Genomic DNA, 26,084 nt, shown 5'->3' on the forward strand with positions numbered 1-26,084 from the left:
CCTCAAATTCAATCATTGCATTGCCTATATACAATGCCTGGAAAATTATTGGGCCTTCGGTTTTTCAAAACATGTCTGGTTTCTCCGTTTTGGGCTTCTTGCAAAACAGAAAATCAGTACTCAAACTCTGTTTGGTGACTACTGTGAGAAGACCCTTTTGGAAAAAAGAAAACCAAAATATGCCAAATTTGGAGTAGTTGCACCAGCCAATTTTTTGGCCCTGATTAATGGGGCAAGTACTCCATATAAAGGATGAGTTTCCACCAACTTAACATGGCCGCTTGTATGAAAAGGTGATGCGTCGAAGTAGGTATGTTCGAAGGTTCTAAACAGCTTGATGTGTGTTTTTAATTTGATGGAAAAATCAAGTCATTTTAATCGCAATTGGCATCGACCAGACATTATACAGAATCACGATTGTAATATAATCCAATAGAAATTCATTATATTTTTTTTACTGCAACAATGTTACAGGTACTTCAATTATTAACTTGACAAATAAAGCTGATGCAAACAAAACTATTAGTGTAAGAGTTTTCAAGCCCTTTTCCTAGAAGGAACTCCTTCAATTTGAAATAAATTGCCCTGGACTGGCCTGGCCTCTTTTCCTACCTCACTATCATCATCCATCACTGCCTTGCAAACATCGTCCTCTAAGAAAAGTCCATGTTCTTCACCTTTCTCAACTTCTACTCCAACTTTCAGATCTCCAACCATCAATCTTACATTAATTATCTGATCTCTAACATGAGGCAACAGCACCAATTGAGAATCATTAACCATAGCCTCTGATAAAGACCCAGAACCACAATGGGTCACGAAACACCCCAGGGAAGGTTGCCTCAAGATCAATTGCTGCAACACCTAATCCATCCCCATGAACAAACCCTCGTCCTTTTAATCTCTCTTGGAATCCTTCTGGCAATGCTCACTCAGTTATTTCAGCCCCTGTTGGTGGTTTCAGGGCAACTAAGAATGGTAAACCTGTAAGCTTAGGGCCTAAAACCAATTCCTGGAACTGACGTTTTTTGAGAACACACTCACTCCCCGAGGCACAGCTAGGGATGGGAATTCAACCCGACCCCGGCGGGTTTCAACCCGACCCCGGCGGGTTTCAACCCGACCCGATCCTATGAGGTCGGGTTTTTTTTTTTTTGAATTTTGGGTTTCGGGTCGGGTAATGTTAGGGAATAATCGGGGTCGGGTTTTAGGCATACCCGACCCTACCCAACCCGATATTATTTAAAAAATTATTTTTTAATTAATTTTTTAATTATTTATTTATATATATTTATATAATAATATTTTTAAATATTTATATTTAAAAAATAATATTTTTATTAATTTCGGGTCGGGTCGGATCTGGTACGGATTATATAATATCGGGTTCGGGTCGGGGTCGGGTATGAAAAAATAAAAAAAAATTCGGGTCGGGTCAGGGGTCGTGTTTATTGATGATAAAGTCGGGTCGGGTTCGGGACGAGCAAAACCCGCCCCGAACCCGACCCGATGCCAACCCTAGGCACAGCGTATCTATTAGAAAAAATAAATAATAAAAAAAAAATTTAGCTATGAGACGTGAAGAACATTTTTTATATAATCATGATTTTTATAAATAATAATTTATTTATATTTAAATAATTATGATCATTTATCATATGATAATTATTTCTATTCAAATATAATTATTTAAAATATAAATAAAATTAATACAAAAATTAATTTTATTCATCAATGATTAAATATTTTTATCCAATGTGAGATGCACCACATTCTAAACTATCAATAATCTCCCACTAATTTGAAATATTGATGCCTAATTTTTACTTTTCATACAAATAAATATTATGAATATAAGAAGAGATCTCTCAATTTAAACCTTCAATTAGTGTATATATCTTAGAATTCTAACGAAGTTGATGGTATCCGCAGATTAAACCTCAAATCTTAGTGTTAAAATTAAAGATATAAAACACATAATACTTATTTATTCTCCTATCAGAAGTTTATAATTGCTTTTAGCACTATTATAATCACGTGCTTATCCTATTTATTAACATTTACAAGAAAGATCCTAATTCATTTTGTTGAAGCAACACCACTTTTATGTTTATATAAGTAAAGTTCCATTATGTCTCAATTGCTTTAGACATTTAAAACTCAATTAAGAATATAAAAATTCATCCTCCTTACACAATGCATTATACTAGTTTCTAAAATTTAAATGAATTTTACTAGTGTTTAATAGACACACAACAATAACTTATTTTTACCCATTAAATTTTGTAATTAGAGGTTACTAATTTAAAGTTGGGTTCCCATTATTGGTGTCTAATAATAAGGGTTTAAATCCATTATACTTATAGTACTACTAACCAAATATCTTGAAATTTAATTTTCTTTTATGGTAATTATCCATACTTAAAATTAAATCTCTATTATAATCACTTCAGGTTAATATATTCAAACTTTTCATTTTACATATCATTTATATACTCCAGACATTGTTGCCTCATTCTTATCATTTTTAGAAATAATTGATTTCAGTTGTGGCCACAACTCTATATTTATTAATTTCAACCATTCTATTTCCATACTTTTGTATATTTTTAATACAATTATACTTTTAGTACAATTTGATAAACTCAATGAATAAATCAAATGATTTTAGTCTTTTTAAGATTTTAAAGACCTTTTTATGACTTTAATAAGTTTCTAAATTTATTAAGTTGTATAATTTGCTCATAAAATTATACTCAAATCTTACAACACTATGGTGGTAATTTTTATTTCTTTTAATTTTTATCTCCCCCATCATGTGCAAGTATGTATTCTTTTATTAAAGAATATCTTATTCAATTACCAATATATCATATATATCTAATCAATTTGCCATTTCATTTATCTTTTCACTATTTGATTTTTTTTTTTTTTTAAGTAAGAGGCCTCTGAATCCAACCTTAGTGAAAGATAACAAACAAATATCTTAATATTTCCGTAAAAATTTCAAAACTTTTATATTTTAACTCAATACAAATGTTTACATTCAATAAACAGATTTTAAATATAATTATGCTTCTATAGTCTCCTTTTATGAATTTTTATGTTAATTCATAAATACTTATATAAATCTATTTCATCATGGACATTATTAATAATATTTTATTACCATGAACAAACCATTTTCATCACCCAAATAAATCAAATAGCATTTTTTTTTGCTATTATAAAAGTTTTCAAATTCATAAGATATTGGAATCACTCTTAGCTTCCAAAGTAAATATACTTTAAAATTTTTACTATATAAAACCATAAATGATAAATCATTTGTACAATCTATGAAGTAGACCATATACATAACAAAAATTACCATAACATAATCAATATTGTTGCATCAATTTTGGCTTATAGTTGTTTTAAGCCAACCATAATAATCCACCTTATACCTACAAATTATGTAAATTTGGCTATTAAAATTATCTCATTTATAATGATAGCTTTTAGTGAAACCAACTATCTCAAATGTTATCATGAGTTTTCAATGCATATAGTAATTGCCCAATGCCTAATTCCAAGTTCATTATTATTGAAACCTCTAAACTTGATTTCAAAATTTTATAAGAATTTTATTTCTCCAACATTGTGTAGCCTACATATCTCTGTTATTTATCACTTTTAATTGGTCATAACATTTTTTAATATATAATAAATTCAAACTTTACTCATAGGACCAATATGCTTGTAAACAATAAGAGTCCATAATGTATTTAACTCTAATTTCAAATACTTTCACAATCATTTTGTAATCAATATGTTCATATCTGAATCACCATTTCAATGCAAGTCATAAATCATGAATCCAAAGAATCATTTTCATAAAATAATATAAACTATAATTATAATATGAGTTCTACTCTTATTTCATGCAGAAATTTGTAATGAATTTGGATTGATTAAATCATTAATTGGTTAATTCGAAAGCTTACTGCTTTTACAAATCAATATTATTATCTAAGCCCATATATTAATATGGCATATAACTATCCACATCCTTGCCATTGTCATAAAACTATTGAAAACCTTAAAAACTTGTTCATTTTTTCATTTTAATAGTCTGCAAAAGGTCATTTTTTTTTGTATAAGAAGCAAAAATACATTCATTGTCTTTAACCAATAATGCATTAATTGGATGATGGCATTCTATCTCCATAGTCTATATCTTTTTTATATGTATAAGAAAGAAAATTCTATCACATTCAGTTCATTTTCATAATATATGGTAAATTGTACAAATGTTTTCCATACCATCACAAAATGAAACACATGCATGTATTGGTGTCTTTGGAGAATTGAATTTGTATGTTTTTTCTATTTATAAACATGCCTAATTAGACATTAATAAGCATCCTTCAAAATGTTAGTAATCGACGAATGCTTCAATATTTTTTAATGGCATGCATTTTCGTTTAATCAATATCCCATATGCGAAAAACAATAATATTTTTTTGTAACCATTGATTAACTCTTTGGCTGTTTTTTATGATTTTCATTATGTGATTGTTCACAATAAAATTTTATTTTGTAAAATCACTTCTAGTGTAATACACCCAGCATTTAAAATACATGTCACATTGCCCATGTTTCTGATAATAATCATTATGTGATTTATTATCCACCAATTAATCCATGAAACATCATATCTTAATAATAATTATTCATATATATATCAATTTAATTTTAATTGGTTTTCATGAAAATTGAACACAAGTCAAATTTTGAACCAATGATAAATTTTAAATATATATATTAACATTTGATTTATAAACGACAACAAAGATAGAATCATACAAATAGCTTAACTCAACTTATTATCTCAATTTTAGTGTCATGATATATAATAAAACTAATCTTACAACCAAATCTTATTATTCTGCATAGATTCTCTAATTTCATCTAATTTTTTATGATAAATTTCTTTACCCATTTTTGTTTGTTTTCATAAAAACTATGTGACAATTTGTCTGTTTTATATATAACTAAGACATGATAATTAACCAATCAGTCATTTCATTAGAACCTAATTTAATTCGTTACTTGATAACAAGTAATAATTCTTTTAGTCGTAAATCAATTCCTGTCTTTTTCTTTTATATTTTAAGGCTATTTCTCATCCTAATCTTTATAAGCATCTAATTTTCAAATAAATATAATACAATCTATTAAATCCAATTGTGGAGTCAATTGGATATTGTGTATATGCAAAAGTATATAGATAAACTTATGCAATGTATATACATAAACTTATGTAATGTAATCAATATTTTACATATTATGTTTTAACGTTACAGACTAATGAAATAAATTGTTAACGAGTTATCTCATTCAGTTAATCTTTTTACCAATAATTATGTAAAAAATAAAATATATACCTCTAATGAAGATATTTATGAAAATTAGTATTTTGGTCCATAGAAATATTAATCATTTGATACCTTGAACCTTATCTAATATTGATCTCCAAATCATATCAATTTCTTTTCCTTGTATCTTTCTCATACGAAATATAAATTTCTCATAATTACATTTAAATTGTTAGAAAAAATAAATAATAAAAGATAAATAATAAAAATAATTTTGGCTTTGACGCGTAAAGAACATTTTTTTATATAATCATAACTTTTATGAATAATAATTTATTTATATTCAAATAATTATGACTATTTGTCATATGATAATTGTTTCTGTTCAAATATATTTATTTAAAATATAAATAAAATTAATACAAAAATTAATTTTATTCATCAATAATTTTATCTTTCTATCCAATGTGACATGTACCACATTTTAAACTATCAATAATTTATGATTATATAAAATATCGTAATCATTTGAATAAAAATTTACATTTATTCATTTATTATAAATAAATTTTTTAGTATAATTATTTTTACTGCTTTTGATTAAAAAGTTTGAGACTCTGTTATATCTCAAAAGCATAATTGCTTTTAAATTGTTAGAAAAAATAAATAAGAGAAAAAAATTTGGTTTTAAGACGTGAAAAACAATTTTTACATAACCATGATTTTTATGAATAATAATTTATTTATATTCAAATAGTTATGACCATTTATCATATAATAATTATTTTTGTTCAAACATAATTATTTAAACTATAAATAAAATTAATATAAAAATTAATTTTATTTATTAATAATTAAAATTTTTTATCTAATGCAAAATATACCATATTCTAAACTATTAATAGTATCAAAGTTTGAGCTTGACCTATCGTTCTTCTAATGCCTCATTTGGTGGCTCCGGCACTACTGGTCCAGCCAAAATCACAGGTTTTTCAAATTGTATTTCTATATAATTACAATAAGGCCCTTCAATCTCCCTGCATGTCTTGAAACCAATAGCATTACATTCATTTAAAAAAGTTAAATGGTGCACCACGATGACATACCACTTCCGCATTATTTTTTCGTGTCAGCGGCTAGTCCTCGGGCTTCATGGCCGCGTAACTTGGAGGCTCTATAAGATCCGGTCCTGTCAAACGTTTCTGAAGAATCTTTCTTGTTGGACTAATCAAATGGCCAACAGTTGCAGGGCTAATGGTACAATAATGCGTGGACTTGATGCCTAGCTTGCTACACAACACTGGCAACCAGGAAGAAAAATCAAATGGGCCATGTAAAATATTTTTGGGCTTCAACTACTCTCATAAACGTCATCATTTCTGTACAATAAGCCCACACTGTAACTGCTATAAATATTAGGAAAGAAACGAAAATAGATTTGGTTTACCAAGAAGAAAAGAAAATTAAGGAAAGGTTTAAACTTTCGTGAGAAATTTGAGGGAAAAGAAAATAAATTTGGTTTTGCCGCTTAACCTAATTTTTTATCCCAAAGAACAAAGACTGAAAGAATTAGTTAGGATTTGAAGTGAGGAATCTGATTTTTTGTAAGAATTCTTTAAATTTGCAGTAAAGTCGAAAACTTTACGCTCATTTTGTTTCTAAATTGACATACTGAAGGGAATGAAGCATGGGAAAGAGGAAATCCAGAGCAAAGCCTACTCCCAAGAAGCGAATGGATAAGCTTGACACCGTTTTCAGTTGTCCCTTTTGCAACCATGGCACCAGCGTTGAATGCCGCCTGTAAGTATAAGCTTCTTTTATTTGTTTGATATGAAGTTTTACTCTTATTGGTCTGACTGATATGGAAAAGGAAAACATTGGTGTTTATGTAAGATCTTTGAAATTTGTGGATTGGTCTCTTGCTTGAACTATTTTATCTTTTCATAAAGTAATGTTGGTGTTTTATTGTTCCAGTTATATGAAGAACTTGATTGGCGAAGCCTCTTGCAGAATATGCCAGGAAAGTTTCAGCACTGTTGTAACGGGTACTTATGATCCCGTTAATTTTTGGCTTGTAAAGAAGTTAAAAATTTTGTGAATGCAAGTTGGCAGTATCTTGTTAACTTATCCAATGTTTCTTTTGTTTCTTTATTTGCAGCTTTGACTGAAGCAACAGTGTAAGTGCTATCAATGTGGTGTTTACTCTCTGTCTATCTCACTTTATCTCCCTTGTATGCTTACTCTTCTTGTGACTTGCCAGATATAGCGAATGGATTGATGAATGTGAGCGGGTTAACAATCTTGAAGATGATGAAGATTAAGATGAAGGTTTGATGCCCCAAAAACGGTTTTCAACATCTGAGTGGTATCAGCTTAGCAATAGCCAGGAACGCTTTAGAACTTGATGAGGCCGTGATAATGTTGGTTTCTGTAGGGCACATCTAACAGCAACCTATGATTAATAGCCTAAGAGATCTATTGTACGATAACTGAGCCACTTTAATTGAATGGCTGTTAGCTATTGTTTCGTGTTGTATGAACTAATTTTTGTTGATGTACTTGATTATATGCCCACTTATTGACAGATATCTTTTCATAAGCAGCTGAAAGATTTAGCATACTGTATTAAAACCCTAGAAATATAATTAGCTTTTATTGCTTACATGTCGTAATAATAGGTATAAAAATGAACTGACGAAAATCAGCCATTTCTCTTGCTTGTAACCGTCTTCCAGAAGTTAGACTGGGCGACTGCACCGAGGATCGTCAAAAAGACTAATGCAGCACTACTGTGTGCAAATGAACTTTACAAATTTATGGCCACCAAAATAAGAGCTTGACTTGTTTTTCTGATAATGAAAAACTGCAGAAAGGACTGGTAAAAATGCAGAGTCTCTCACTACTTCTATGAGTTAAAATGCTTCAGCCGATGTATAACCAGTTATAGATGAATTGATGCAGCTACTTCAGCTTTTATCCACATCTCTTCGACTATCTTAGATAATAACCACTTAAATTGTCAACAAGATAGTCGTCAAGGCCATAATCGAACTTCTCATTTGTTGGTGCAGCATCATTTGGAGTGGAATAAATATTTCCAATACCAACCATCGCATTAATCTTAGCCCTTCCTTTGAGATAGCGCTTGGTGTCAGATGGGAACTCTGCAGTAAGCCTTCCCATCTGCTTCCGCAGATCAGCAACTGTATCATTTGCTGATTTCGCCTTCACACTTTTCTTACCATCAACAAGCTTCAATTCCAACCTATACAAGGCACAAGCATCGCATTTATTGATCTCATATTCATAAAGGTGCCACTCAAAATGGTTCAGTGGCTGTGGATCCATGTAGTATGATCTCTTCAGTCCTCCAAATTCATTCATGACTTGCTTTCTTGACTCATGCCAGCCACGCCCGCTGTAATCTGGCAAAGACCTCTGCTTTCTGTTCCCACTTTCAAATGCTCTTCGAGGCTTATCAAAAAAGAGCCACTCCCTAATTGTTTCACCATCAAGAACTGAAAGATCAAAGAGCTCTGCAATCACAGGAGAAAATTAATTAAAGTCAGAAAAGTCATAAAGAAACTTGTGTATGATTAGAGAATATATTCTGTTCCCACTTATAAAAGTTGCCACTAGAACCGAGTAAAGCAATATTGATAAGATATACCAGGAGCATTCCATGGAGACTTTGCAGTTGCAGCTCCCTCACATTCTGGTATACCCACATCTTTTCCTTGTGCCTTGGCACTGAGAGCAGCAAAGAGCAGACAATCCTTTAGGCCTATGCCACCAGGTCGTAGAACTGGGCCCATTCCAGGTGGCCCTTCATTCATTGCTAAAGCAGCATGAAAGCTACTACAGTAGTCCTGACACCAGTCCAATCCTTGAGTAGGCCTTGGACAATCCCAAAGTGCACACTTTGGACCTAAGTATGCAGATGGTGGTGGGCATATACTTAGCAGATAGCTAGAAGTATGAGGCATGGAATCCTCCCCACCGAAACCTGTACCATTTAAACCCGTATAGAAGTTCTCAAAATCCTGATGCAAATCAAACTGATGGTAATTCAATTGAGTAGCCCCTTCCAAGTTGTTAATTGGCAAGGCCCGGACTCCGGAAGGCGAGTCTTTGCAATCACCAACTAATGGAAAGCCACGCTCATGATGCCCCTGATTCACTCCATAACCCTGCAAGAACAAATTGATCATAAAACTTACCTGCGAATGCCTTTTTAAACATAATAACATGCCAAAGAAAAATGGAGACTGTTAACATTCATTATATATAATTAAGAGAAAAACTAAAGGACGTGAACTTCTGCTCTAGGGAAAGATAATGTTTTAATTTACAAGTATAAACAAGAAAAGGTAAATTAAAACCCCAGTAAGGTCAAACCAAAATCTAGGTACGAAAGTAGACATAAAGCTGAACAAAAGGGAAAATACCCATTAACAATTAGTTTCAACTTTTACCATGTCTTCTAATTAAATAAGGAAAATTTCATCAACTTCTCAAACTTATCATTTCTACACAACAAAGCAGCCCAGGAGCACATTCCAAGGCACGTAGGCCCTATTAGGCAGAAGTTTGGTCCCCCTTATCTGCGCACATGGTAATTCCATACTGCACACACCCCAAACCACGTGACTAACATGCCAGGCTTAGTCTTATCACCTATGCCTGATGAAGTAAGACGGTAGTAAACCAAACTCAAGAAACATGTTTTTAGTGCAACCGTTACGCAAATTCTAGAAGAAAATGAAATGCAAAGACTCCAAGGACAAAAAGAAATCACCTCCTGGAAAGCAGCAGTATCTCCTACTTGCAGGCTTTGATCATTGGGTTCAGGTTTTGGTGCAGCTTGTGCACTAGTTGCATCATCTTCCTCCTCACAAAGCTGCAAAAGCCGACCAATGTCCGATGAAAATGAACCAAGACTCCCATACTGCAAATCACCATAAGATCACAATTCATAATCAAACATTTTAGACAGTATTTTCAACCAGTTAAGATCAAGACTCATTAGCATTTGTCTTAGTTACAATTTGTAACCACCACACCAAACCCTTTAAACAACATACAATCTACTACAACACATATTCGCACACAATCACACTCCTATAAATGTATACAGGTGATTCAAATGAAATTTATATGAGCAGTGCTAACTTGTTGCAATGAAGATGCTGGAGAAGGTTCGTTGAGCTCAGCTTTCCATTCACGGAGCATCTGATGGACTTGCTCCTCAAGGACTGCGACATCGACGCTGCGGCTCTCCTTCCTGGCAAACTGCAGATCCAATAACATTCCCTGCAGATCATCCACCCGGATTTTTGCCCTGTCCTTGAAGAGTTTGTGGGATGCTAACTTGCAGTTGCTTTTCGAACCTTTCCCCATTAAAATAAACAGCCCTCAACAACCCCCACCAAAACCCTGCAATTCAAAGCACAATAAAACAGAATTTAAGATCAACACAGATGAAAATTTAATCCAATTATCATTATTTTTATTCGTCAAATTTTTAACTAAATTTCAGTTTACAACTAACAATAGTGGAAAAAGAAAAAGAAACACAATTATCCACAACGTTTATAGCACAAAAAAGTCCCTACCTTCAAATAAAAACAACCGAGATTGCCAGAGATTGCCACAATTATGTAACTCCGATTAAAATGAAACCAAGCTAGAGAAGATTATTGAAATCATGATAAATAAAATTAGAGCATACCCAGATAAACTAAGCTCCCCTAAACACAGAAAAATTAGAAAATAAGTGGAAAAACACACCAAAATCTGAATTATAAGTAAATAGGAAAGCAACCCAAATTTCCAAATATCTTAAAAGAGAGATTAAAGGAAGACAGCATGAGATCAAAGGCAAATTGTGGAATCAAAAGAGATGGAAACAGTTATCTTAGAAAGCTAACCAGAGATTGCCTCAACTTTGTATGTAACAAGCTCTGAGACAAAAGTAGAGTGAGAGAAATAGAAAAACAAAGTACTGGGAAATTGCAAGAAAGAAAGAAAAGTAAATATTGGATTAAATAAAACATGCAACTGTTCTTTCATCCAAAGAAAAATACTAAAAGAAGAGATGCCCCTCACCTCTTTTTTTTTTTTTTTTTGGATTTTTGCTTTTTGAGTTTATGGTTTTATTTTTATTCCCAAATTCCAGACAGGAAGGTTCTTTCATTTTCATTTTCATTTTTCTTTTTCTTTTTTTTTAAAGGAAATTGAAATTTGTAAGCATTTGTGACAGTGACAGTGCTTAAGGAAACCAAAGGAAGATAGAAATGAAGAGAGCACTGTGTCGTAATACAGTAACGCGGCAAAAGTTAATTAGCTTCTGAATACACTTTGTTTTTTTCACATCTATTTTTTAAAATTATTTTTAGATAAAATTACTTAATATTTTTTCTCATTTTAATTTAAAATTTTTTCATATAAATATTATATAAATTTTATAATTTATGAAATCTTCATATCCGATGAATTATATTTAAAACTTTTAAAAAAACAAATAAAAAGAATTCATATCATAAAAAATTTTCATATATAAAAAATAATTTGTTTCAAATAATTATAAGTTCATTAGAAAATTTATGCATGTGGATCTTAAGATTTTTTTTAATTTAAACTTTCTATGATAAAAACTTTAAAAAAAAATTTAATTTATAAATTTTAAAAATTTTAAAATCTTCCAAGAAATTTGAAACTTAAAAGTAGAAAGAGATTTAAAAAATTATTAAATAATTTAATTTAGGAATGATTTTGAAAAGGTATGAAGAGAAAAAAATAGATTATGCTTAGAAGCCCCTTAATATTATCATGGATTGGCGAATAGAGAATAATTTAGTTTTGCTATATGCCCTCTGTTTTAGGAATTATTACACTGACGCCCTCGTCAGTTTAGCAGAAGAGCTATGGCAAACAAAGAAGTTGACTCTACACAAGAGGCGGTTGCTCGTTGCTCAACTTTTTTTTTTGGGTACGGCTCGTTGCTCATTTGGTAGTTTGGTATTGGTTCCTTTCAAAATTTATACTGTATCATAATGGCATTTAATGATTCAATTTTTAAACGATTAATCATAAAACGACGTCAAAACACAATAAATATTTTTTTATTTATGTTGTCAACAGGTATAATCAAGTCGAGTCGAATCGAATAGTAAAAAATTTGAGTTCGAGTTTGATTTATAATTCGAAGTTTGATACTTGATTCAAACTCGATCGAATTTTATTTTTTAAGTTCGAACTCAATTCGTGATTGAATTCGAGTTATTCGAATTCGTTTTATTAAACTTGATTAATATGTAAAAATAAGCTCGATTCGTATGTTCGATAAAAATTCAATTATTCATGCTCAAACTTGAACTCGAACTCGAAATATTTTATTAATTAACATAATAAAAATATATTTAAATATAAAAATTCGATTAAGCTCGCGAGTTACTTGAGTCAGATATAAAAATATTTAAATTCGATTTGATCGATAAGTCAAGCTACTCGAACTCGAGCTCGACTCGATAATAATCGAATTAAATTCGAATTTTTTTTAATCGAATCCGAATAACTTACAAATACTAATGTATCATTTATACCCTTAATTATCAAAAGAAGCCTTAATTATTTAATGATCATCATTTCCATTATTTCGACTTCAAATCAAATTCATGCCATTTGACATGATAAAACATTGCAATAGAAGATGTTTTTTACGATAAATTTAATAATTTAAAATATAAAATATAAAATTATATAATTTAAAATTTTAACAATAATTATATATAAATTTAATAAAATAAAAAAATTCATATTTTTTTATTGATATAAATTATTATATGTAATTTTTATATAAAATATAATACATATATATTTTAATATTTTATATGATAAAAATATTCTAATTTACGTTACATCGTCAGAATCTCGAATTTCCATCAGACCCAGTGCCCACATAGGTCCTTATAATAGATTTTCCCATCAGACCCTGTGCCCACTAAAGTCTTTACAATGGATTTGATTTGAATTCGGTTCACTTCTTAATTGTTAAGGTAAACAAGAGCAATGCACATGGCTCATAAATTGAACGAGATTTAACCTCTTATTGTTGTTGGATTTTGCTCAACTCATTCATGAAATTCGCTTTTAAAAGAAAAAGAAATGTGAAAGGGATGATCCCTTTTGTAGGGGTAAGAAAGCGAAAGATGAGTTGGACAAGAAAGGCATAAAGACAATCCCCACTACCACCCACCAGATTCCTAGTTCTTTGCGGTTTTGATGCCTTCTTTCATACAGATGAGACTTTAAAGATAGCTGTGCTTTTTTTTCGTTTTTTTTGTCAAGAAAAGTTTAGAAGTAGGAGAGATTATCCCATTTTCAAGGCCAAGCAAATTGCTAACCCACAAGGAGATTTACGGATCTTTCTTTCAATTTTTTTTTTTAGGATTTTTTGGACTTACAGATAACCTACCAAGAAGAGACTGTAAGGGTTTAAACCTAGACACTTTGAATTTAGATCGTAAACTTTAACCACTTGCGCCAACCCCTATTGGCTGTGTTCAAGAATAGAATGATCACTGTTGAAGATAAAGCAGTCCTTTAGCCATTGAAATGGCTCAAACTTTGATCCTAGACGTTATAGGCCTTCTATTATGTAGAAAAGGAATGCTACATAAAACCAACAAACTTTCAAATATCAAGACTATGCCTCCACAAAGTTCCAAAATAGATTGGCTACTGTCATTTGTCCAAATTCTGAAAGCACCTAATACTTATCAGCAAAGTTTTAAGCAAAAATGGACCCATATAAACCCTTCCACTTCCACCCCCAGCACATCCATGTGCTCTTTGTGTGGCTGAGAAAGAGTTCCGTAAAGAGCAAATCTGTTCTAAAGATAGGTTAACATTCATAGCTGGCAAAGCTATAAACATTTCAATTCATAAAAGTAAATTTTAGAATGATGTATCTGTTTAAACTTTAAAACTAGCACACCATGCCAACTGACTTCCTTGAATATAAACTTATTAAAGCAACTGTGATACAATCTCTATCCTGATACACTTATTAATTTTGGTTGTATAATCTTTCAATGGACCAGGTGAAACCAGAATCCAGACCAAAAAAGATGGCCCAATGTGGAAAAGAATGAAAAAGGAGAATGATTCCCTTGTTAGGGGCTGACCAGGGAACTCTATAATAGATCAGAATTGGAATCAAAAAGTAATACTTAACTTATTCGTCAAGTCTCCCGTTAAGATCAATCAAGCTGGCTTTGCCAAATTTATGCCCTCCGTATTAGCATGTTTAAATTTGAAAATACCACTGAGTCCCTGTCGTCTAGCAAGTTGCTCCAGTTCTTCAAGTTTATGCCTAAGAAGTTCCACTTCTGTTGCTAGGTTCTCATTTCGTTGCTTTATTACCTGAAATAGCAGGGAAGATTGTGCTTGTGAATCAGGAGGCATTACAAATCAATAATTCCCTGAGGAACAGGAGATGCAAAATACTCGATCACCCTGCTCCTTTCATGCATAAAGAAACTTGTCTAGATCTTCATGCATAAATAAGTCGTTAACTTAAACTCCAAGTTGGCTCCACAAGGTCAAGCATCATACTAATATCACCCTGAGAAAGAAGCAACAAAAAAAAAAGAAGGAGATTGTTCAATGGATACCTCCAATTCTTGTCTGCGTACTTCCTCCTTTTTGGCTTCTGATCTAGAACTTCTTTGAACCTCAAAGATCAAGAGAGCTCCTGCAACCTATATACAGACTCGGACATGTACAAATTCAGAAACCTTCATGTGTAGTATATATAGAACAGAGTGCATGTATGGTAAGTTTGTTGCATGAATTTCATGCAACAACATTAGATAGATATTGCCACTTCATACACGCATTACGTGCAAGAGTAATGAAGTCAGCTATCACCTCAAACCCACCTAAAGGAGCAGAAACGCTTCATGATTGCTAAGTTCCACTAGTTGTTACACCTTATGCAGCATACACATTCTACTCGAGGGAACAGGTGATATATCTATAATATAGGTAGATTTGCAATTCACTAATGATGCTTATAATTTAAGTGCAACGTAACTCATGTGATTGATATTGTGCTTCAAACGACTGCTCCTAAGAAGAAGTAAGATCTCTACCAGGCTGAGCATATGTCTAATTCAAGGTATTGGTTGGCAGTACTATTTGCAGAACACTTTTAGTTCAGGTAGATATACAAAAGCATCAACATACATGCAAACACAAATATGTGCCAGTGTAAAACATTTTTAGTGCTGTTTCCAGCTTGATTCCCTCTTCTTCTCATTACTTGTTCATTTTCCTTTTTTTTCTTTTTTTTGAAAGCAGATAACAAAAAGCTTTGATGGCTGCATCATCAATCTAGTAATCTACAACATGCAAAAAAGAAAGAAGTTTTGGAGACTTCTAGAAACAGTAATGAGAAGAATAGCTAGGGAACAACTAATACCGCAAAGACAAAAACTTCCCCAATAAGATCTACAGCAGCCTGAACAGCTTTCTCCTCATCCAAGGGGCGAATCTCCACATCAGTTGCATGACCATAAATACTTCTTTGCATTCTTGTTGTGATTCGATGGTTTGCCTGGTTCCATTAATTAGCATTAGGATCACCCTATTGGAATCCATTAATTTTCAGCAGAAACTATACAATAGTATTATAATACAATCTTGATCAACAAGTTGGGAAAAATTAGCTCAAATAAGAAACAAATCTTCACAGCTTAATTTTTTCTTTTTTTGGTACTTGAGGGTACAAGGGATTAATCTTTGGTCACTCAACTAAGAGTCCGGCACTCTACTGACAAGTCACATGCTGTTGGCACTGAATTTTTGAAGGACATTGAAGGGAAAAAGGAAAATTATTTAAGGAGTATCAGAAAATGAATGTAAGGAGAAAGAGATAGATTACATCATCTGAATCAAATCTATAAACATAATAGAAATGCATGTTTGAACATTGTTGGCAGTAAAAAATTAGAAATGAAACACTACAGATTCCTAGTGATTCAGTTTGCTAAAAAGAGGTTAAAAAACAGTAATATATCGTTGATTCCATTCTTTAACAGAATGAATCATCGATTTAGATGACACTTCTGGCTAAATATTTAAAATCAAGAATGGTATAATCTATTACTCATAGCTATCATCATCCCCTTCCTTTGGCATTTTAATTGCAATTATTTTCTTTATTTTTGTGCAAACCATAATATTCCCAATCTCAAACTGCAAAATCTGTAGATTTCGCATGAATGTTAAGCTATTTTTTACAGTACAGCATCAATGAAGCTGTTGTATCGTGATGTATTCTAAGATTGGTGCTAAAATGTTATTGGAAATTAGAAAAAAGAAAGACCCTTTTTTTAGCAAACAAATTAAGGGGTTAGCCATAGCCACCCATATGAAATTGTGAAGAAAGCGGCAAAGAGTAACGAAACATAACAGGCAAATCTAGTCAATATGTACCTGAGCAAAGCTAACGATGAACTGTTGGAACCTGGGGGCATACCCAGCCTGGCGCTTGAGCCTATTAGCCACCGGTTTACTGAGAGTTTTTAAGGCCAAAGTTGCTAGTTTTAACAGTGGGAGTACCATTTTTATGATCTGATTATTCTCTATGAACTAAACAAACAGATAAAGGAACGGGAAAACTTACAAGCGACAAAGAGGAAATGGGTGATGGCTGCTGGGTTTGAATTCGTCAGGCTTTGAGTTTCTTGATAAGAAAGATATGGGATTTTTTTTTTTTTTCATTTAATGGCTTTGGAAGAAGGCAAGTCAAAGGAAGGAGATGCCGTTGGTGAAATGGATTGTCGTTTTCTTTGCTTTTTTTTTTTTTTTAATTTCACATAACCGATGACTGCTCCCACCTCACTGGGCGAGTCCAGTTCTGAATGCATGACATTTCTAGGTTTGATTATTCTAATTCCTATTCCTGCAGGAGATTGGTCGGCTGGAACTCTCATGTCTCAAACAAAGTCCTTCTGGGGGGATGTACGTATTTTTAACATAAAGTTCAAGTATTATAATTGTTGTTGATATTTTTTAGTGTCTTAGCTAAAGAGGAGGAAATGAGGTTTGGGAGAAAGGTTATAATCTACGACTAATTCGGAACTACCATTTATAAACGCGTTGTGACGCTTAAATCAGTATATTGTTTGAAATATATTATGCAAACAATGATTAAACCGCATTTAATGATTTTGATATAAGACAAGTTGATGACTCATTTTGGACGTGTGTCGTCTGGCAACCCGGCAGCCTCGGTGCACTATTTGAGCTCCGACTGTTAACTAGTTGACTTGACCGTAAGAATAATCTCAGGAAAATTAATTCCTTTGGGGTCACATATGATCCTAACCTGATAATACTTGATTCTGAGTTCCATTCTCTTTTTAATTTTACATGCCCTCCCCCTCCCCCCCCTACCCTCATTTTACAAATCTCAAATCCTGAAAGAACCATTATGGTACATCCGAGAGTCATGGAAAATGCAACCACAACATTTTAACAAGAAGAATTTCTCAAATATTGCAAAACCAACCATGCTTCAATTATATCATTCCGCATGGAAGTGTTGATAAGAACTTACAGCCGAAAAAATTATCGGACTGCGAAGCATTGTAAGCTCATTGTGCAACAGATGCCAGTAAAAAAAAACTCAATGCATACTATATATTGCAAGCCTTTAAGATCTAGCCATAGACGATTAAAGAAGAAACACCACATTGCAAAGGAGAATTAAACAGTAAGAATGACATACGCCTCTCTTACAACAAATTTTTGAAAACCCAGAAGAACACAATTTTCTTTCTTCAGCATTTGTCAGATCCTAGTTTTTCAACACTAGAGATTACACCAACCAATTCCTCTGTATTCCACAAGTCCCAGGGTTATTTCCAAATATCAGATCCCTCTCTCGTGTATGAACATCATAAGAATAGGCCTTCTCTCCAGTCTAAGTGAAGAAGACCAGAATGAATAGAATAATGAACAAAACTAGCAAAAATAATATCATCATAATCTGGCCCTTAGCACTGGCCTTCTTCATAACCATAGCCACTTTTTTCTGCAAGGAAAATGAAAGAATTTTCATAAATCTAATAATTCAAGAGAAACAATGCAATTAAAGTGCAGCATATTCAGCTCAAGTTGGCATATAAGCACCAAAGACCAAATATTTAATTTTCAGTTCATGCATAGGATTGTTTATATTTGCAAAAATACGTTGAGAGAATTACCTGAACAAAATCCAGCCGATTTGTTGTGCTGTCCATTTCTGTACCCAACTCTTCTATTATCTTCTCCTGAAACAAGGGATTCAAATATTAGCATATCAAATGGACAACATTGATCCTATGCTGAAATTGAACAGAATGACTACAGTAGAAATTCGTTCACGAAAATGTAAAGATAAAAATATATGTTCTTTAAAACTCATGATAAGTTAGAGATTATAATAGGTGAATTACAAGGAAGATCATGGGTAAGTACTCACCTGTGCAAGAAGTTCTTCATGTATGGTAAGCCCAACACCTCCTATTCTCTCAACACTCGCACTGAGCTCATCCAACTCCTCATCCTGCTGCCTACAACCACCAGTTGATAACCAAAAAAAAGAAAAAAACTAGTAAAATTGGAGAAGGAAGCATGTTTATGAGAATAGTAATAGAAACAGGGTAGAGGAAGTCAAGAAAACTCTACTTTATAAGAAGCATTTGTCTATCTGATTCCGATGCTATAAAGTCATCATTGTATTCTGCACTATACTGGTTGGATCTATCTGGCTGATGAGAATTTGGCAGTCTCATTAATTCTCGGCGCATTGCACTTGGGGTGTTACCATTCTCTTTTCCAGATACAACAGCTTTCTTCACATTGCCCACCTGATCAAACAAAATACTCCTTAAAGGGCATCCATTACAGAAAATAATAATAATAATAATAAGACTAAGATTCACCGTGTGTTGAACTATCTGAATTTTGCATAGTTCAGAAATTTCATCAGTTATAATGACAGGACAATGCCGCCAATGCACCAATTGCGAATAAATATTACTGAATATATATTCACTCTTTAAAAAAATGTAACAACTACAAAGATGATACCTGAGTACGAGCAGTGCTGGTCCATCTCCTCCGCTTTTCAAGTTCTGCTTCATCAATGCCATACCAAGAAGGATCTCTAGCTGCCACCGAAATTGCTTTGTCCAATTCATCTACCTTCCTATCAAGAAAGAAGCATTTTCAGCAGTTGCATATTGGATTAAAACTGTTCAATTAACCCATAAATATAATGTCAAACACATCATCCCAACATAATTTTATTCCCATTTCAAGGATCCAATCCAATTAAAGAAAGAACACTTAATTTGAATACCTGCCATTCGATGCTCTCACAATTAGCAAGTAGCTCTTTTGTGAGATGTACTTGGTCACCACTGTCAGGAGGAATCCTTTCCCATTGGTGAAAACTTGATTGCAGTTTATCAATCTAAACCAACAAAAAGAGCACCAAAATGTCATCTAACGGAAAATCCCCAAAAAAAAGACAACTACAAAGGAGATCAAATAATCTTTTTTCACAAAAAGGGTTGCACAAATGAAAAGAAAAGACCCAACTTACAGATTCTTGAATCTCTTCTTTGACGATGTAAAATGGATCATGAGCTTTAGACATATTGCAAGTAATGAAGTAACTTATATCCTGTAAACATTCAAAGAACAATTCTTTAGCGATAATTCAGGTAAAGAAAAAAAGCATTAACTTTTACTTGGTATCTTAGTTCCTACCTTTGCCACCGATCTGAGACAAACCCAGTAAGGAAGATTGGTGTTTCCACCGTTTGAAAGGGTAAAATCACGAAGCAAGAGATACGATTGAAGGGAAACAACCCAAAAAAATGGCAATTTCAGTTCTCTGTAAGCCCTAAAACAGAGGAGAGGTCCAAGAGGAAAGAATTCATGATTTTGGACTCGAGCTTTTCTCGTTTTTTTTACTTTTATGGGCTGTCTGGTTTGACAATTCCAGGCCCTCTTCTCTTTTGTGGGTTGTCCATTATAACCCACCATTTGAGCCTTCCAACCTAGCGTTTGAAGGAGTCATTGTCTTTTGTTGGCTTTCACAGTTTTGCTGCCCCCTTTTCTTTGTCACGCATCAAAACAGAACAATAGTTGAAGTTGCATATATCATATGCAATTCCCTATTATGATTATAATTACTCCTAACAACGATATTTTTCCATCTTTATCACATGACATTCAAATTCGAAATGAATATTATTCAAGTCCGAATATTTAAATATTTTTATTAAGAATGAATTTGATAAATAAAATTTTATCAATAGCAATAGAATTCCAAAGTCATAAAATTTATAGTAATGGAGTTTTTATTATCTCTTCCAAAATCTAAACCTCACTCCCAAGTTGAGCTTTCAACATTTAATTTAAAAAAAAAAAAAGTAAAAGGTTTCTTCTGAATTCTGATATGTCCATGGATAAGAACGTGGAACTTGCAGTGTACTCGGATAATACAAGGAATCGACATGAGCGACACCGTTTTGAGCAATTTAGTCTAGTCTCGTGGACTGTGGAGGTGGCTCTGGGAGTTCGCGTGCTGTGTGCCAACAGTCCGTCAGGGTCAGGCTCAGGCTCCTCCCTCCCGCGTCCCAGCCTTTGCTTTTGATTCCCTGACGCTACAAATGCATAAACCTTAATGGGAAGCTGACAGCTTCTGATCAGACAAAGACCGGTCTAGTTCCTTTTGGCAAGTCTAATGTGGGTCATACCCACCAACATCGTACGCCACATGGTCCATGCAACATCTTGGGATAAGAGTGCGTGAAAAAAAAAAAAAAAAAAAAAACGCTGTGGGAGAGAAAGTTGGGGATTCTCGAGGAGCAAGAAGAAAAAGCTTGGAAACAAAACACAGTTAAGACCGAGCAGGCAAGCAGCGCATTGGGGCCGCGGGAAGCTGAAATGGCGATACTGTCCTCCATCAGATGTTGAAACCTTTGAGGAACCTACACGTGTATGGTGAAGAACGAGGCAGAGCGTAGGTACAAAAGAGCATAGGGGCGCGTGCGAGGATGAGTTGACATGACTAAAGTACGGTGAAAGGCTGAGACAAACGCAGAGAGAAAGGGACGCAGAGGGGGAGCTGCAACCCGCGTAAAAGTCGAGGGTCTCTCTGCAGAAGAAAACAGGCCTAACTTTAGTCATTTGGGCCCCCTTCGCTGCAACACATCCCTATTTCCCCACCACTCCCACGCGCCCCCATAGGCTTTGCTTCAGCCTCACAACCAACCAAAACATAATTATGAACACATTTCCTCCATTTCAAACTCACTTTAGAGTAGTATCTTTGTCTTTCCCCTTTTTTTTTTTTGAGAAAAGTATCTTTGTCTTTTGTGATAACTTTAAGTCTTTAACAATCTTTACTTTTTGCTAATGTAGTTTTGAAGATTTAATCAAGTCGAGTTGATATACTCAAAGAAATTTTACTTCGTCAATTAACTAACTCGTTACGGCATGAATAAGTCGATCGTGTTTAAATGGAGGACAGAAGACATTGCTGTCGAATTTCGATTTATATATCCATGCTACATAACTCAACACAGGTGAATTCACATGTTATTTCAAATCAGACCTTTTACTATCATGCACTAGTACTAAGTTTTTTCGGGGGTTCGTAAAAATCGAATTATATATGCTTGCATGAGAAGTAAAGATGACAAATGAATGAAATATCAAACAAGGATATTCGAGGAACGTGGGGTGGTTTTATAATGTGATGGGAGTAGGACAGCAGAGAATCTTGTTTGGGGAAAAAGGATGCAACTTGAAGGCAGCGAAGAGAGGGCACTGAGGTAGGGTCATGTAGATCGGGGAAGGAGATTGTTCAGCTGAAAACTGCATACTCCATAACCATGCAGCAGAGATGCTTCAGCTTTAGGTTTGCTGTTGTTTTTTCTATTCTATTTTTGTGATGGTCTTGGCTTCGTCTTGGATTATTGGTCCATCCCTGGCTGATCTTACATGCAGGGTTTTGCATATCGTCCGAGAAAAACTGTTCAAACTACAGAAAATTTGAAATTTTAGAATCCCTTACATATTAGAAAAGCTAATTCTAATACTTTGTCTTAACAAATTTGACAAATGGTAAGCATTAAGGAAGCTTGATTAAAATTAATTAAAGAGGGAAGGGTAATAAGTGGGGGAGGGGTGAAAATATAGTGCAAAACTGCAGAGAGTTGCGTATGAACTAATCTAGGCAATGAAATCAAAGTGATCCAAAAAGCTTGATACGTTTTGTCTGTAACATGACAACATTACTTTTTTTGTGTTCGGAATGTTCTGATTTGGCTGGTTAACCCACGCTAGAAAAAGCATAGTTTTGGTTAAACCAAAAGAAATGGAATATGTTACTTTTTGTCCTGCCGAATTATATACAATTAATTTTTTTTATATATTATTAATGTAATTTTTTAATTTTATAAGTAAAATTAAAAATACTTTAATCAAAAGAATAAAAAATATCTTTAAAAATGGAATTGGTTGCATGTTTTTTTCTGTGGATAAATTGAGTCAAGAAATTGAACTAGAAATCAAATCATAAACATCATTTGCAATTCGCCACAAGGTAAAGACAACATCTGTTTAAAGAAAATGTTCCACATGGAAATGATTTTTATATGAGACGACAAAATGAACTCCAAACATCTTGTTTTTTTAAGGGTAATAATCATTCGATTGAATCAGATTCGATTTTATTTTTTTAATAAGATTTTTAATATATTTAAATATATTTATATATTAAATAATTATTATATTTTATAAAAATTAATAAAAATATATAATTCAATTCGATTTTATTTAATTTTTTATATCTCAATCCGAAATTAAAATTGAATTTATTATATATATTTAATATCTGAATTTTATTTAAATAAAAAAAATTAATCCAAATCAAATTAAATATTACGATTTTAAATTAATTTTAAATTTTTTTAATTTTTTCTCATTACTTTTGCTTCTCCATAATTTAAATAATCTAAAGTGAAATTTTAAATAAATTAAATCTTGTTTTGATAGCGCGATTAGAGAAGAAATTAATCTTAAAATATAATTATGATGCAATAAAATTTGTTTTCATCTTGATAATAAAAGGCCCTTAAATTGATAGGAAAAAAATATTCTTTTAGAATAGTTTGAGAAAGAAAAAATAAAAAAAAAAAACTCTTAAACATATTATAAAAAATAAAATGATAAAAAAAAAAGGGGTTAGTACAAAAAGGAAAAAAAAATGTTCTATATCTTTGTAGGCCCGAATGCCAATCTTCTTTTGGCTAATTTCAATACAGTACAAGTACATTGGTTTGATCAATCTCAATGTGAATCTAAGAACAACTTTATGGTACTTCCATTGTCGCTTCAAATGGCAATTATCAATTTGGGGAACCCACGCACAAGTAATTATTTTGATTTCGTTTACAATAAAATAATAACTCCTCATTACCAACCTTAGATGCGACAAAAATTTGACCAGTTGTTGTCTTAAAAACATCATCAAAGAACATCATTATAAGATTTGGTTAAGATAAGATTTATATATAAATATAAATAATAATCATGATTAACAAAACATTATAATATCTCAAGCATTATTACTTTTTTTTTTCTTTTTATCCTATGGTGCACGTGAGACCTGGCACCATCATTTCTTACTCTCAAAAGGCTCTGCTTTTGGATTCTCTTAAATAATCAATTAAAATTTAAATTTATATAAAATTTATCAAAATATTACGTAAAATTTATTTTTATAAATAATAAAATCTCACATAATTCTTAATTATAATATGATAATAAAAATTATAATTAAAAAGCTTGCATAATTAAAAGAGTATGAATAATTTTATGGTTTTCCAAAAATATCAAAAACCCCTTGAAAGGGGTTATTGTTATTGGAAAATTTTTATAAAAAAATTGTAATTAAGTTGAGAATAAAAAATTATAAATTATAAATATATTAAATATTATTTTTAAATAATTACATAAAATAATTAAACTTAAACTATAATTCTTTTGAATATCTCATGACCCCTTTCCCTCTAAACATGATGAATTACAGGTTCGCTGATTAAGCGGTGCAATGCTTGCTTTGGATTTGTTTGTTTTGGATATTAAAAAGGTGTTTTGTTTAATTAATGAGAGCAGAGCCGCCCCAAAAGTAGGGCGGGCGCCCAAATCAACGGCAAGTCTAATGACGAAACAATCTTGGCGCGGTGGGTGGGACTGGCGCAAAAGATTTAAGCAAACAACTCATTTAAACAGCCTTAAACGCTCCAAGGTTGCGAGTGGCATTAGAAGCTTTCTTTCTTCTATAGGATAAAAGGCAGGACCAATTGGGGCATTGAATTGCAACCCGTTTTGTCCGGGTTCTCTGCGTAAGGCCGGCCTGCCCTGCCAGCCAGCTAGCCTGTAGACGTGGGTTGGGTTCTTTGCGATTGATGGCTCTGATAAAGACCTGACCCTTGTCGTTACTGTGACGAATTTGTCCGTACACTCACACGATATGATAAAAAATAATATAAATACAAAATACAAAATAAAAATGATGTAAAATTTTAATAAAAATTATAAATAAATTTAATAAAATAAAAAATATTTTTATTTTTATTTTTATATAAATTATAATATATAATTTAAATATATAAAATTTTAATATTTTATATAATATAAAAACATAAATTATTAAATTTATTTTAAATTGATGCATCAGATTTTAACGGATCCCTTTGCTTATATTCTAACAACCTATTAATCTACACCCTAATCTTAGTTCATAGGATTTGTTTGATTAAGGGACTATCCGCTAATATTCCATAAGACCTTTACAAAAAAACTTTCCACGTGGCAATATAACAAAAGGAAAATGTGGTTGGAATTATTAAATATTGATTAAACTAGAGTTTTCATATCTGTTAGGCCCAACGGTCCTTTAAGCTAAATGTTTAAGATATTATTAAACCTCTTATACTCAACAAAAGTGGTGTATGTCTTAATTTCATCTCGTCTAGGAATAAAGACGATAAATACGTATTATATAATTATATAATTATGTTTATAAATATAAAAGTTATAAAATAAAATAAAAAATAAGACTATCCTTACTCTTTTCTCTAATTATCATGATTGCTTGTATAATCATTAATTTAGATTCCATTTGATTTTAACCTCACCTCTAATGAGATGCAATCGTCAAAAAAATTTATGTCCACCAATGTTAAAGTTGCATTTGAATGTTGAAGTAGTATCGCATTTGCTATTTTTTTTTTACTAATGATTTAGTTTCAGTAAGCAAACATAGGTTTTCATATTTTTTTTGTTTATTTTTTTGTCCTTCATTTTATATTACAAAGATAAAAATATTCTTATAATTTAACTTTTTTATTTTTTATTTAAATTTTATAAAATAATTTTATTAATTTATTATAATAAATATTTTTATTTATTATATAATAAATAAATAATTCTAATTAATTTTATAAATGTTAAATAATTTAAAATTTTTATTAATATAACTTTTACTTTCATTTTTTTAATTATCATTTTCTGTTTTCAATACAATTTACCTCACCGTTACAATTATTTTTTATCAAAATATATATTTTATCACTAATTTTAATT

The 26,084-nt window shown here is 32.0% G+C and overlaps 4 protein-coding genes and 1 pseudogene across 10 annotated transcripts; 1 reads left to right on the forward strand and 4 right to left on the reverse strand.

Annotated features, from left to right (window-relative positions):
- Positions 1–64: 64 nt before the first annotated feature.
- On the reverse strand, positions 65–5,526 carry LOC111278480 (UDP-glycosyltransferase 79B30-like; annotated as a pseudogene).
- A 1,291-nt stretch (positions 5,527–6,817) lies between these two features.
- On the forward strand, positions 6,818–7,911 carry LOC111278161 (transcription elongation factor 1 homolog). Of its 2 annotated transcripts, XM_022864697.2 has the most exons (4): positions 6,818–7,160; positions 7,335–7,405; positions 7,519–7,537; positions 7,621–7,911. In XM_022864697.2, exons 1-4 carry the CDS (start codon positions 7,048–7,050, stop codon positions 7,679–7,681), a joined length of 264 nt encoding a protein of 87 aa, XP_022720432.2. In that variant the 5' UTR covers positions 6,818–7,047; the 3' UTR covers positions 7,682–7,911. The 2 variants fall into 2 exon arrangements, with proteins under 2 accessions (XP_022720432.2, XP_089621049.1); XM_089764923.1 differs by lacking the exon at positions 7,519–7,537.
- A 74-nt stretch (positions 7,912–7,985) lies between these two features.
- LOC111278160 (transcription factor VOZ1-like) lies at positions 7,986–11,456 on the reverse strand. 4 transcript variants are annotated; one of them, XM_022864695.2, is made up of 6 exons: positions 11,291–11,456; positions 10,976–11,046; positions 10,533–10,796; positions 10,159–10,308; positions 9,031–9,550; positions 7,986–8,896 (listed from the first exon to the last, which is right to left on the reverse strand). In XM_022864695.2, the coding sequence occupies exons 3-6, from the start codon at positions 10,758–10,760 to the stop codon at positions 8,352–8,354; spliced, it is 1,443 nt and encodes a 480-aa protein (XP_022720430.1). In that variant the 5' UTR covers positions 10,761–10,796; positions 10,976–11,046; positions 11,291–11,456; the 3' UTR covers positions 7,986–8,351. The 4 variants fall into 4 exon arrangements, with proteins under 4 accessions (XP_022720430.1, XP_022720428.1, XP_022720431.1 ...); XM_022864693.2 differs by having other exon boundaries at positions 10,976–11,110; XM_022864696.2 differs by lacking the exon at positions 10,976–11,046.
- A 2,915-nt stretch (positions 11,457–14,371) lies between these two features.
- Positions 14,372–17,327, reverse strand: LOC111278162 (uncharacterized). 2 transcript variants are annotated; one of them, XM_022864700.2, is made up of 5 exons: positions 17,053–17,327; positions 16,863–16,941; positions 15,847–15,981; positions 15,038–15,124; positions 14,372–14,786 (listed from the first exon to the last, which is right to left on the reverse strand). In XM_022864700.2, the coding sequence occupies exons 1-5, from the start codon at positions 17,148–17,150 to the stop codon at positions 14,628–14,630; spliced, it is 558 nt and encodes a 185-aa protein (XP_022720435.1). In that variant the 5' UTR covers positions 17,151–17,327; the 3' UTR covers positions 14,372–14,627. The 2 variants fall into 2 exon arrangements, with proteins under 2 accessions (XP_022720435.1, XP_022720436.1); XM_022864701.2 differs by having other exon boundaries at positions 16,863–17,176.
- Positions 17,328–18,046: 719 nt separating this feature from the next.
- On the reverse strand, positions 18,047–20,389 carry LOC111278632 (syntaxin-61-like). 2 transcript variants are annotated; one of them, XM_022865253.2, is made up of 8 exons: positions 20,190–20,389; positions 20,023–20,103; positions 19,777–19,890; positions 19,506–19,619; positions 19,101–19,282; positions 18,895–18,985; positions 18,638–18,703; positions 18,047–18,465 (listed from the first exon to the last, which is right to left on the reverse strand). In XM_022865253.2, exons 2-8 carry the CDS (start codon positions 20,074–20,076, stop codon positions 18,355–18,357), a joined length of 732 nt encoding a protein of 243 aa, XP_022720988.1. In that variant the 5' UTR covers positions 20,077–20,103; positions 20,190–20,389; the 3' UTR covers positions 18,047–18,354. The 2 variants fall into 2 exon arrangements, with proteins under 2 accessions (XP_022720988.1, XP_022720989.1); XM_022865254.2 differs by having other exon boundaries at positions 19,506–19,623; positions 20,190–20,330.
- Between the last annotated feature and the right edge of the window lie 5,695 nt (positions 20,390–26,084).

This window comes from Durio zibethinus, chromosome 8 (assembly GCF_047325235.1).
Source record: "Durio zibethinus cultivar Kanyao isolate XHJ-2024 chromosome 8, ASM4732523v1, whole genome shotgun sequence".
NCBI classification, from domain to species: domain Eukaryota; kingdom Viridiplantae; phylum Streptophyta; class Magnoliopsida; order Malvales; family Malvaceae; genus Durio; species Durio zibethinus.